The 14847-nt window shown below is 35.7% G+C and overlaps 1 protein-coding gene across 1 annotated transcript in view; it reads right to left on the reverse strand.

Moving 5' to 3' along the window:
* NEK10 (NIMA related kinase 10) overlaps positions 1–14847 on the reverse strand; it is a 76413-nt gene that overhangs the window by 23999 nt on the left and 37567 nt on the right. Inside the window, 3 exon segments of the mRNA XM_053972031.1 lie at positions 5566–5775; positions 10715–10778; positions 11172–11308. Of these exon segments, the coding sequence (XP_053828006.1) occupies positions 5566–5775; positions 10715–10778; positions 11172–11308 (411 nt within the window).

The raw sequence follows: 14847 nt of genomic DNA on the forward strand, positions 1-14847 counted from the left end.
TAATTCTAAAGATTTGTGTATTCATTCTACTTGGTACCAAGAAGATTTTCAGCTGGAGTAATTAGGTCCAATTTTGAGCATTATACTTAAAATCATGTCAATTTTACTTCTTAAGTCATGTTCTGTAGACCTCTGATTATTCTAATTTCTTTCCTTCTCTATCTCCACATTTTTTATTATTCAGCTCAAATAAAATTAAAACAAAAGAAAAGAAAAAAAAAAACACTGGGGGGATACAACATAAGAGAAAAACCATACATAACTTTTACATATTTCCACTGTGGGGAGGAAATTTTCAGTAATTAAGTGTTTAACTATTGCACCTATCTGGGATCCTGCAGAGAGAAATATGTGTTCACACACTATGTAACAGGTTTGAATGCACACAGCAAACAGCTTTTGGGGGTATTCTGGATTCAGTGCTATCAGAGCCCTTATACGACATTGAAGATTGGGTCTGAAAATTTCAAGCGCCATATACATCCCATACGTGCAGAGGCATATGTCAATCTAATATCTCCTGAAAACCAGACATACATGAAGTATAAAGCTTTTCAAGCTTTATATTTTCAGTCTTTGCTTTATTCAAGCAAAGATCAAAATTTTCTGCAAGCATCAGACTAAATGCAGGTGTTATCTTCATATGGAAATAAAAAAAGACTCAAACAGACATATGATTGTAGACTGTAAAGACAGTTTTTGCATTTCTGCTGTTTCCAACTGTTTCTATAACATGACATTTTTTAGACTGACTGGTCAAATACCTGTCAGGAGTGACAGGTAACTCTAAGGCTTGGAAATGGACAAGATAATCTTTGACAACTCTTCCTCCCTTACATTCTGCATTTCTATTAAAAAGCTTTGATGCACTAACAAATTAAACATTCAGCAACTCTTAAAAAAAATTATACCTTCAAAACAGTTCTTGTATTGTCACTTTATTCTCCAAATTTCAATAGTATAAATGTAAAAAGTTTCCTTTCTTTTAATCACACCAACATTTTTAGAATTTATACATGAGTTCTAGTACCTGCTACATAAATAGCAGAACAGAATGGTGTCACAATAGAGTGAAAGGTGGAAGAATAAGAAAACAATTTGTGGAATGCTAAGTGTTCATGATATTCCTGAGTCCTTACTCATTTCCAAAGGGATATGTATGCAGCAGTGCACAGTCATGACCATCCACATTTTTATTTTATAAAAATTTAACAAATTTTACTGATAATTTTAAGAAAAATATTTTAATATTCTAGCCTAACATAATTACTCGACTATATTTCTGAAATATTAATAACCTGTTGCATGCTAAGTGTTTTAAACCCAAGCATACTCATTGCTTTAACCAACACCAAAGCTATTGCTGCACACACACACGGTTTTAAGAAAGAAAATCTTTTATGCACTGAATGGCACAAAATCTATTTCTAAACACAAAGGAAATTAAAATGAACATTAATCCAATCTTTATGTCTTTTTCTGAGTTAATAAAAAAACTTGATTAATTCAAATTGAATTGCTAATTAAGTACTGCTTTGTAATGCATGTGGTGATGCTTAGAAACTAACATGATTATTAGCACAACAATTGCCAGCAGAGCAGAACTGAATTTGGACATGGAAGAAAATGACTGGGTGAAAAACCAGTTAAATTATGTTGTGTTTCTTGGTCCTTCATATAGCTTGATCCTCAAAAATACAAAATACAATCAACTCATAATCATGTAGAGGTAGAGTATGAAGGTTTATGTCACAGATAAAGTTCAGAAAACTGCATCAGCTATTTCAGGTTTGGTCAGGTTCTTTAGTTTAAATTTAGTCATTTACATATAGTTTGAAAACAGCTACACTGTTTTGTTTACTGTTTTCAGACAACAAAGAGTTGAACACCCTCTGCAGGAGAGCTAGGCAGACTTCCTAGCATAGGCTGTAGCCAAGATGCCTGCAAGAAGAATAATCAGAATATGTTTTCTGCCAGCACCAACCTAGTCCTGTAGCACAACACCTTGATACCTACAGATCTAGCCTGGGAGGGCCAGCCTTGACCTGCAGCTAAAATTCCTATTTTGATGGAAGATGACTCGTTGTGGTCTGTATGCCATGCTCTCCAGCATTCTGGGTTGGGGAAAGAGCAGTTCAAGTGTAAAAACAGGAAAATGCAGAGAACAGCCTTGCTAATGGGCATTCTCATGCATTTGAACACTAGGACAAAGCACTCGGCTAAGGGCAACCTTAATGAACCAGCTCAGATCAAGCATTGTTAATGACTTCTGACTCCCTATTAGCCCCAACTAACATGGAACAGGGAGACACTCCAAAAAGTGTAGTGATCAGACTACACTCAGAAAAACATATTGGACCTACTTTTCCCATTATCTAAGCATCATCATCCCCCATTACTCTGAGTAACTGGGAACCTGTTCTGAATACATGGATTTGCATATAGGAATTTAAAAATGAAAGGCATATTCTAGTGATGTTATTGGTACAAAAATGAAAATAAGCTTAAATTCCCAAAGAACATAGAGAGGCATAGAGAAAGAATGTGACATATGGTTTATACACAGATCAGAACTACAGAAACTGAGAAAAGGAAGCTGTTCTGACCATCCAGGTAGTCTACCATGTCTGCCCATTTTTAATATATTCTCAGAGTAGTAGAAGGTACAAATGGCTCACATTTTGTCATATATTTTTAGCTGATGGACTCCAATTATAAAACTTACACTTTCCTCTACCACATTCAAAAGACACGACTGAACTGAATATTCATCATTCTATATTGTTTTAGGTATATGTATATTTTACATTAAAAAATGTGGCAATGAGAGAAAAGTTGAAAACCTTTTAGGATATATGCAGTAAATGAAACAATAATGGATGATACCCATGTAATGAAACATACATTGCCAAAGTAATAAAAGTGACTTATTTTCACTGCTTTCTAAACAGGCAAAATACATTTTTCAAATCTATATACTTCAAAAAGCAATCAAATTATTGTTTGGCTATACACTCATCTCTTCAAAGGAAAATATTAGAAAGACAACTCATTACTTAGATCCACTACTGTTTTGAGACTTCTACTTGCCTTGGAACACAGAAAATTCAAATTTGCTACTGATCTGTTTGGTGACCATACACAAACTATCTTTTTCCTTTCCACCTCTTCCTACCCCGAGCATGAAAATATAATATTGATCACCTTGAAATGAAAGGTGCAACATGAATTATTAATGTTAATAAGAATTATTGCCATTATTCTTACTTGTTTGGGTCTTCTGTACCGTGTGTTATGTCAGCAACGTTAACCTTTCAGAACTGAACACACAAACTCTATCAAACACCTGCCACCCCTACATCTGTTTCTGTTCTAACATAAACAGTTTCTGTGGAAAACGAGGAAATATAAGAATTCATGTGGGGAGCTGATGACTATTCTTTTTAGTGGGATTATTTTAAAGCATGGATTTCAGGCTATACTTACCACACAAGGTAACTAACTGTACTTCATCATCTACTGACCTGCCTCCCAATTGCCTATTTACCAGCTACCAAACTAGTTTTAAACTACTTATAAGACAAATTCCACTCTGGCTCCAAAAGATCTCTGTTCTTCAGTTCCATATACAAGGACAGAGAGCACAGTCCTTATTTCAGAAACATTCACAATATAATACAACTGGGATTAAAAAGGAGCACATAAGAACATTTTAGTAGAGAAAGCAAAGAATAAGCTAGCTAGCTTCAACAAACATTGAACTACATGGCAGAAACACCAAATTTTCTGACACCATGGAAAAATGACAAATTACTTGGGTGTGGAATCGCTGGGGCCTTGACTAAGATGAATTAGGCAGTCTACATCTCACAGAGCTTTCATTTCAGGAGCAGCTGCTTGAAATTCTTCCAAGCACTTTTAGTCAGAACATTGCCTTTTTTTTTTTTTTTCAAAAGGCAAACTTTTCAGGAATAATTATTCTCTTTATTAGAAATCCTTCAACTTTATAAAGTTTTCCTAAATACCAGGAAGAAAGAAACAAGATGGCTCCTTCTGTTTCTAAGCCCTGTAACATGCCTCTGAAATTTGAAAGATCCTAGCCTGATTTATTCTTATTTACAACATTTTGCAAAATTAGGTTTCCTTACTAAGACATATTCCCCTCCATTTCTTGAGTGTTCTGGATCTTTGTCAGAATCTCTTAATCTTTTAATATGCATAATAAAATATTAATTGGAACTAGAACTGCAGTGTTTCCTCCTTGAGAAAACTAACCATTATTGCCCAAAATACACAGGCAGTTTTCTAGATAGGTGTATTTTCCAAGTATTTATACAAAACACAAGTATTCTAACTTCTGTGTAAAACTATCCATTCTATCATATCTCACAAATATCTGGGTAGGGCATTTTTTTCTCAAAGACACAATAACTGCATCAAAATCCCAACTCTAGCATCTTTACATCTATAGCACATTTTTAGGCAAACTTCATCACAGTTATGCAAGAGAAAAGTTGCTTATAGTGTTTTAAGTTACAAATCCTACTCTGTATCTTTCTTTCAAACCAACACATCCTATATTTTAAAAGGCAGTGGTTTGTTACAGTTTGCTGGTAGCTTTTGGCATTCTTTTTATTGAAAAAAATGGTGTAATATAAATAATGATCTTAGACTGATAGGTCAAAAAACTCCTGAAAAAATATTAACTTTTGATACAAGTTACTTATTTTTGGAAGGTGAAGACTAGGATGTTTGGGACCAGGTGCTCTTGAAAACCTTTCTCCTACACAGAAGTTCTTTGTACAAGAAGCTACTAATCCCTGATAAAAGGAATCTAAGAAATGCAATATCTGAACAGACAAGAGTGGCTGTGTAAATTATAACTTTATACTGTAATTATCATAACAATTTTCAAAGGGCAACTTTGCTACCCAAAAACACTGTCCTTGTATTTTTTTAATAAATTCTGAGGTTATATATGATATGCAAACTACTGATGTTCTTCATGAAGAATGCTTAAAACACAGCCTGAAGCAAATGGAAAAACTCTAAGTATTTCTGCAGAACTGTATCAGAGAGTTAGAAAACATGAACAAATACCTTATCAGCATCACTGGTCTGCATTTTGCAATCTGTAATTAAAAAAAATTATTCTTGTAGGTTCCATTTTCTAAGTGTCATTGTTTATGAATCATACACAAGATTATCAACTTGGTCCACTCTAATCAAGTGTATATTCTCCTATTCACAAACCACTCACAAGTGTGCTATAATAATTAAATGTAATCAGATATTATCAAAACTGTAAGAACCTCCATAACAATGCCATTTTCCAACACAGAATGACATTGGATTTTAAGATGCCGTCATTCTTCCTGCATAAGAATATCCAAAAAAAGTTAATGAATACCTTGTTAAAAATAAATTAAAGAGCCTACATGGAAAATGTTACAGGAGGATGGGTCTCTTAATTTTGACTCATTTTCTGGTTTTCTGCACCTTATTTTCTCAGATATGGCAAACAACAATAACAAAAAATAAAGCCTAATACATGTACTTAATTGTGATAAAATGGAAAGTTGATGGTGATAGGTTATTGCATTTCGATTAGCCTCCATGAAGTACTGCTGGGTTTGTCTCCTCTCCCAATCCAGTTTCTTCTCCAGCATGAGATGAGAGGTGGATAAAACATCCAGGTACTTCATCATCACATCTGACAGCAGTGAGTTGACCTCCACTATGTCTGGATGTGCCTCTGCATCAGGAGTCAAGCAGCTACAGGAAGAACATCCTCTATTGTTTCTAAAAAAACATTTTCAACCATTGAATTCCTGCCCTGGTATTTATGGCCAGCCAGCACTGCTCTCTCATCCTGCCTGTGACAGTTTGATGATGGGCAGCTTTGGTGTTGCCACACCACAGCACAGCCTCCAGCATCAGCTGGAACAATTATCCTTGGCACTTACCCAAACAATACTGGGAACTGTGGCTGTGCACTCCCAGACACACTAAGGAGTGCCTGGGGCCTCCTCCTGGGATGGGGGAGATGGGGCCTGCCTTGTGGGGATTATGCTCTGGTCAAGGCACTGCACCATTGGACAAAGCAGCCGTGAAGGAGAGGAGCATCCTGTCTGGAGGATTTACAGGAAAATGTCAGGATCTTCACAGAGACAACACTCTCAAAACAATGCAAAGAAAAAGGAATATCTAGAGCTTGCTATCAAAGGAGCAGTGGATGAAGGTTCCCAAGAGGAGGTAGGTTGAAGACTTGTAACTTCTGCCAAAAGAGGAAAGCCTTTTCCTCTGACTAGAGAGAAATAATTGCAGAAGAGGTATAGCAACCTAGGATCAGGTGAGGAAGAACAAGGCCTAATGGAGGACACATCAGAGCCAGGTGAGTCTGCATCAAGTGTTCACATCACAAATAAGATGCAGTAGCTGACGGTCATTTGAGGCTGAGGGAACAGAGAGATCCATCTACTCGATCAATTTGATAAACGTGATGGCTGTTGCTTGGATTCAGGACATTGTGGAGATACTACCAAGACTCCTCCTGACCCTTGGCCTATTACTTCTTGCTGCTCATGCGGGCACAAATAACATTATTAGCGCCAACTCTGAACACACTGAAAGTGACCACAGTGCACTAGGGTATGAAGGGCAGGGAACAGAGGGGGTGTTCTGAATTCTATCACTGAGGATAAAAAGCTAAAGTCAGGCTGCAGTCCAACACCTGACCATGTGTAGTCAAAAGCTTATCAGTGAGGATCAGAGGAGCAGACCAACATGGGTCACATTGTGGTAGATGCCTGCTATAAACTACACAAAACCAGAGAGAAAGTCAATGAAGCCTTTGTTGGACAGATGGAAGAAGCTTCATTATTCCAGACACTTATTGGGGCCTATTAACAACCCTGATATCTGCTGATGGGGTAATATGGCTGAGTGTAGCAATAAGGAGATTTCTGAAATCTGTTGATGACAATTTCTTGATGGAGCTGAAAGGCACTCTTCTAGAACTGTTGCTCTCAGACAAGGAAAAAAGAGGTGGGGATGTGAAGATCAACAGCAGCCTCTTGATCTTACAGCAACCATCAGAGACTGGAGTTCAAAATCCTGAGAGAAGTGAGAAAGTGAGATTGTATGGTTACAACACAGGACTTCAGGAGAGCAGAATTCAGCATGTACAGGGATCTTCCTGGTAAGATTTCCCAGAAGACTGCCATGGAAGATAAAGCTTGGGAAAGCAAGGTAATCTTCAGGGACATCTCAAAGCACTAGAACAGCCCAATTCTGAATGTGGGAATCAGAGGTGGACTACACAGGAAGAATACAGGTATTGCCCAAAGGGTAGAGCTAGGAAAGCCAAATCTCAGCTGAAGCTGAAAAAGTTGAAACTAGCAATGGATGTGGAAGGCAGAGGAAAGGCCAACAAAAGACAGACTATGGAAAATGTGGACACTAAACAACCTAGTGACAAATGACATGGAAAAGTTTGGGACACTTTTTTGGGTCCCTCTTTTGCTTCCATTTCCACTGAGACATTTTGGCCATAAGTGTTTCAGATCTCTGAGCCTACCTGTGGAATCTACTAGCATGAGGCATTTCCATATAGCAGAAAATCCAGTGTGAAAGCATTTAAGCCAATTGGACATAGACAAGCCCATGGGACCAAATGAGAAGAGTCTGAGGGTGCTGATTCAATTGGTCAATACCACTATCTGTTATGTCTAAAAGGATCAAATGGAGATTCCTGTAAATTGATAAAAGCTGAATATCACACACATATCCAAGAAAAGCAAGAGGGAAGATTCAGGAAGCTGGTAGCCAGTCAGCTTCACCCCAGTCTCTTGGAAAAATAGAGCAGTTTCCTGTAGAAGTAATTGTCAAGCACAAAAATGACAAGAAGGTGACTGGGAACAGTGAGGATGGATTAACCAAACAGCTGTAATACCTGACTAGGCTGATTGGTGTCTATGATGAGATTACTGTCTGAGGACAAAGAAAGAGAAAATTATGCTGGGAGTAGCCTTATTTTAGCAGGACTTCTGTTTGACACAATACCCACGGTATCTAAAGGACTATAAGGTAGGAAGAGAATTGGCTGAACCTCCTGGCTCAAAGAGATGCCATCAGTAGCACAAAGTCCAGCTGGTGGCTGGAAGTAGCATGTTCCGAGGACTGATATTGGGTCAGTACTATTTAATATCTTTATTAATGACCTAGATCATGGGAGAGAATGCATTCTCCAAAGGTTTGTGAAAATGAATTACAGGGATACATGGGAAGAGCAGTTGTCAGAGGGCCCTGGACCACATGTTCTCAGCTCTGATTGCTACCTGCATAATGGGAAGGCATGGCCAGATCCTTCTCAGGGGTGCACAGTGTTAGAGCAAAAGGCAAGAGACATAAGCTGAACCACGTGGAAATCTGGATAGATCCAAAAATTGCTGTTATTATTATTGCTATTACTTTTAATCACAAAGGCAGACAAACACTACAGAGGGCCCAGAGAAGTTGTGGAATCTCCATCCTTCAATGCAAAACTGACATAGACAAAGCCCTGAGCAGTGAGCAACCACATCTAATTGAATCTGCATTGAGCAGGATGAACTAGACTCTTCCAGGGGTCCCTTCCAATCTAAAATACTTTAACAGGTCTATGTTAAAGGCACCCTAGGTTGCTGTTTAGTAATGGTAATAATATATTAGATCTATTTTTAAATCCTCAGAATATTTTGTATGCACTGTAGGACAGGAAAGCTGCTAGGGACAGTCCTGCATGTACTAAAAAGTGTCTTAAATCTGTTAACTCCAACGAACATGATCATTTACTATGATTTCCTTGTACAGTACCATTGACCTGCTAAGAGAAATATAACCCAACACTCTTCTTCAAAGAAAATGTCATAGAATTACTTACTATTTCTAAAGCAGTTCTTTCTAAGTAAAACACAACTGACATGCATAGTAGCACTTTTGAAAATGTTTTACAATGCTTGAACCTCTTGATTTTAATATTTTTGTTTAAATTTGTTGTTAATTTCACTAATTTACATAACTTTAAAAATATTTCTTTTAATGAGGTGCAAGTTTTCACCCTTAAAAATACTTCGGGTTGGGGTTTTCTTTTGGTTTTTTATTTTAATTCACTGAAATTGGGCAGAAGTTCCAAGACCAATAGGAGCTAGAAGAGATTTTTAATAAGTCCTGTATCCATTTCCCATGCATCTAGAAATTATTTATGACTAAACACCAAGTAGGTTGATATTCAACTCTGTAGGAATTTGATGGCTATGATTCCAGAACTTTCTTTAGTAGCTTAAAAAAAAGATATAAAGATGTAAGATATAAAAATATATAAAACTGTATTTTAATAACAATTATTAAAGAATAGTAATGATAGCACTAAATGAAAATTTACAGTTGCAACAAGAAGCTTTCAATATTTCTTCAAATCATTATTAAGAATTTTTTTATTTACTACATTCATCTTTGAAATGTGTTCTGTTTTAGTAATTTGAAAATAACTACATCTTTTCTGTTAATGTTTCCTCATCTGTATTATAACTAAAATCTCATTATTAATGCTTTTCTTTAATGTTTTTCTTTCTAAATATCTCACAAAGCATAAGAAAAAACCTAAACATAACATATCATTTAAGATTTAACCCACAGTAAGGGATAGTATTAAAACCAACAGCCCCCTAAAAATAACAATAACAAAAGAAAACCACTTTATGCCTCCCACTGTTAGTAAAATATGTAGAAAAGTTCTTGTGAAATGTAAAGATTTTAATATTTTTATTAAAATTCATTTCAGAACCTCTTAAACATAAATGTTAGTTCTACTAGCTCCTGTACTCTCCATTGTTGCCCTTTATCCACAAGGTCTTTAAGTAACCCAAACCTTTCTGTACACTAAAACATACTATGAAAACCTTAGCTTATAACCTTACACAAATCTTTTTTGTAACACGCTTTTTAGAGACAGAATATCTGAATGAGAAAGTATAAGCATTTTTGTACTAAGTGGGTTTTTTTTTTCTAAAATAGAAAAATCAAGTGAGCTAAATAAATCTCTAATTCACTCTATACTTTGCTTTACACATTACGTTACCTACAGGAAGATATAAACATAGCTAAGAAATTTGTGCTGAGTGAGTGTATCAAGTACAGGCTCATCTTTTCCTCCATTACTTTGTTACCTCTGCTGCTGTGCTAAAAGAATTATAAGGTAAGAGAAAAAAATATTTACATCAGTAAAATAAACAGAAAAAACTATGAATGTGATCATACAATGATCTATAAATAATGTATTCTAATGGTGTTATTTCCTTGACTACAATCTGCATCTGAAAATTACTCAGATTCTGGATTTTTATTGGAAAAAACATTATGTGTAGGGAATTAACTACAGCACTGATACTGTTAAATGTAAATTTCAGTACTGAATATAAAATCTATACTGGCTAAATGAATGTCCTGACTATACTGGTATGAGTTTTCTCGTTGCATGTGTGCAGCTATATTTTATATGTTATTATTGGTGTAAGGAGATAGCTCTGTTTTTCTTTAAATCCAAAGATATTTCCTATTCAGAGACAAATTCTGGCAGTTGCTAAAGTCTGCAAACTGTCACATTATCTCTGCTGGAAGCATACAAAACAAAAAGATCTTTACAGCGGGATGTCGAAATAAAATGAGTAATTACCTCTTAATGGTAAATGAGACTTTTTCAGAGTACAGTCCTTCTGGCACAGGTTCATACACAGCCCGTACGATGTGAAAAAAAAAAAAATCTACAGTTTGTTGAAGAAAAATATTCCAGTATTTATTTGAGGATCCAATATGGTAAGTGTTGTCCCTTGAAACTATCTGATGAGCATTACATCATCAGCTCTAAGTTGCAGAACAGCTTAGATGCAGACTGTCTCTTCCAGTCAGGTTTCCACATTAGTATACATACTTACTGTAGATTAAAGTCCCACAATATTGAACAAGCAATTTTTGCAATTAGAATGGTAAGGTAGCAATTCATACAATGATAAACACTTGTGCTTGTTCACAAGCCACACACAGAGCTGAGAGCAGTTTATAAACTTAAATATAAATTCTCTTGGATCATGAGAACACATGCAGAAATAACTGGGAGGTTGATTTGACAAATGCGAATACTTTAGTTGCCAAGGAGGGCATATTGGTGCTGTAGACTGGTGGGTTCAGAGTGGCCATCTGTTAAAGGATGCATCCAGCAGCCCAGACATCAGCCTTCTCTCCATACAGCTCACCCTTTACAACTTCAGGACTAGGGAGAAAGCAATGCAAGCCACAAGTGTTTTATTAATTCACCTAGAAGTAGGCGTATTTCCTTAAAAAAGAAAAAATCAACACACCAAATATTTAGTTACTACAACATAATTACACACACAATTACCTTCAAAAGTTTGCATATGTGTCATTTATCAGCCAAATTCTTTAAGAGGAAGTATAATGATTAGACTTTCAACTTCTGCTGCACTCCTTCTCACAACACTAGGGGTTTATATTTTGTTCACTTGTCTTTTTCACTTACATTGTCTTTGGACTTACTGGACACAAATGAACTACAGCATTTAGAACTAGTTTACAGTGATGACATTTCAATAAAACAAACTAGAGAACAGATAAGTATGGCACCTCACCTCATAATTCAGATGTTAGATATGAATACAACTCCTGTATTTAGAATGATAATGGATATAGTTTTGCTATTAATGTAAGTAAATGAACTTGACTTGTATCATTTTCATCCTCTTAGAACTACTGTAATGTATTCCTTGTGAGGATGCAACATGGAAACTCAGCAGGCAGGCAAATGATAATACAAAAAAACATTATAAAGATACATTTAAAGAAAATGGAAGAAGGCAGTAACTTCAGTTTTTATGCAGTACAAAACAGCATTTACTTCCTTTGTTTCATTTCCTCAATGCTTTTCAGATAATAACAATTTACACTAGTAGGTGTATTCTGATGTTGGAGTTCAAGTCTTAGCAGTAAGTAAAGATCATATCACAGAATGTGTTTGATTTTTTTTCATCCAGAGATATAGAAAAATACTTCACTTCTTTCATCTGTAAAATCATCTTGAAAACCAACTTGTTTACCTTTTTCCTTCAGCTTAGAATTTGGAGCCACTTTTTCTTCATAATTATAGTACTGATATCTTTGGTAAAATGCCTTATTTTGGTGCTCAGAGTAAATTCAATTAATGATGTTAGAGGATATCCTGCTGCTATATACAAAATGCAGATTTTTAAAATATATGGGATGAGGTCCCTAGACAAAAGATAAGATAAATTATGTGACCTTAACAATAGAAAGCCAGAAAAGAGGTCACAGTGCAGGGAAGTGAGAGAGACTGACAGGTCACACTTCTGATAAAATTATCAAGCAAGATACAGGTTCTTGGGTCAAACCTAATAAGAAATTTTCTTTGAATCTTGCTGCTTCTGTTACATAACTACAGAGTGGGTGAATATTGTGTTAGGACATAACAATATTTCTGTAATAACACTGTCTGTGACACTAATTCATTAGATGTCTTTGTGGAAATTTCCTTTTTGTGTATTAAAAGCGTCTACTAGAGCAAACATTAATAGTGCAACTTATCATATAGATGGTAAGCTCAAACAGGCAAAGCCCCTATCTTAGTCAAGTTCTAAGCATGTTCCTAATCAGAAAAAAAAAAAAATCTGAATTCAATTTTAATCTTTTGTTCTAGGGATAATTTTCATGCACAAAGAGATCAAGTTAAAAATTATTATTTTAAATTACTAAATTATATTAAAATACCAAACTGAGATTATTTAAGCCAAATTTATATAACTATGCAAAAAGCTGTGTAGCAGCCACAGAAAGAATAAGATGAATACAACTGAGAGAGAAACAGAGACAACCATGACCTGGCCTACAGCATCTTGGTTCCTGAAGAGCAGGGAAAAATCTTGCCCGATGTCCAGAGCAAACAGCAACCCACCAGCTGGTGACTTGGAAAAATCATAGTATGATTTGGACATCATGGAAAGAATACAGTGCTGACAGGGTTATGGTTTTAGCATGGCTTCACAAAAATGCACAGTAGCTGAAAGTTAATGAAGTAATTTGTTCTGTTTATTCATGCTGAAAGATTTCTTGTTCTAAATGCTTATCTAATCCCTCTTTTCTTTAATCAAAAGGATTTGTAGCAGAATAGTATTTGCTCTTTTCTTCCAGAACAAACATCTTAGTCAGAAATCTCAGACATTGAGAACATTAGGATGACCAATACCTTAAAAAACACTGTCTCCTGCTTAAGAAGTACTTTAAATTACTGAAGTAATGTTTATTTAATGTGACCATGAAAGTTTTACAGAGAATATAAATCCCCTACTTATATGATGCTATGCTTTTGTAGCTAATTAGTTCTGTAATTTAGAATTTTAAGTAGGATTTTCAAATATTATTTATTTACTTTTCAAGGGATGTAGTAAAATCCATCACCATGTTCTACAGGCTTGCCTCACCATCTGCTAGTTAGAAATGTGGGTGGAGCACAGTAGTTGTTGACTAGCAAAACAGCTCTGCAGTCGATTTACATGTTTAGGAGCCACGCTGGTGAGGGATGCCAAGCAGAGAAAGTACCTGGTTCTAGTTCCTGTACACTGCCACCCACGAACAGGAGGCGGGTGGGAGTACATACGGTTTGCCTAATTCAGATGACAACTGTGTATAAACTGTCACTGTCTGGTCAAGACCAGAAAGAATATGTGGAACCAGTCTCACTGAGAATTTAAGCATTAGTATGACTTTTTTGTTATTTGTAAAGGCAGTACTCATCCTTTAACTTTTAGCTGAAGATAACTCAATTGGCTGAAGTAAGACAGCAGTACTAATTAAATTTTTAGCAAACAGATGTCTACATCATAAAATGCATTCAAAACAGAATACAGAAAGGTGGAGCCCCTAAGAGATTATAAATATATTCATTTCCATTGCTCCAAGGGCTGAGCTTACTGCCACTAAGCAGCAGTACTGATGCTATTAGCCACAGCTACTAGAAGTGGCAGCATTTAATTCTTGCAGCTAACATATTCAAGATAATAGCTCTAGTCTTCATCTAAGTTTGCAAATCACTGGTGATTTCCAGCTTATATATTCAAGTGAAAAAGCTTACTCCAGCATCATTATGTTAACTGTAAGAGAGTCCTTCACTAAACAAATGTCCATAGCAAATGCAAGACCAAATTCTTTTAAATGAAAGGCATAGAATTGTATCCACAGAATAACCATCCAAATTCTCAGCATCCTTTAACAGACAATTTAATAATTGTTTCTTAGAAAGGTCAACATACTAGCACTGCTTATATCCTTAATAATAGAATCCTCTATGACCATGGCCTCAAAATGAGCCACTGCTTAATCCAAATTGTTGTTTTTCCTTCTGAACTCCTTTTTACAAAATTAAGCAGCTATTTCAAACACAGAAGAGGTTTCCCATACTACACCACATTTATAATTAGGAGTTAAAAAAAAAAAAAACAATAATAACCAAATCTTGTCAGTACAGTGTTACTTGTAAAACATCAAACACATTAACACATTTAATCAAATAACCTCTACATGGCCTTGGAGATAGTTTTGCCATCAAGCTTTCATTTATAATTTTGCTTACTGATGTTATTGTACCATTGTTTTTCTTTAAGAACACTTTAAACAGAGATTTAAATAGACTGTATCTAAGTCTGCTACATTTGCCCTACCACACAGCTATATGAAAGATGACTATCCTCACTAGATTAGCTCGTGTCCACATTAGTTATTAGT

The sequence above is a fragment of the Vidua macroura genome, chromosome 1, assembly GCF_024509145.1.
Source record: "Vidua macroura isolate BioBank_ID:100142 chromosome 1, ASM2450914v1, whole genome shotgun sequence".
Classification (NCBI taxonomy): domain Eukaryota; kingdom Metazoa; phylum Chordata; class Aves; order Passeriformes; family Viduidae; genus Vidua; species Vidua macroura.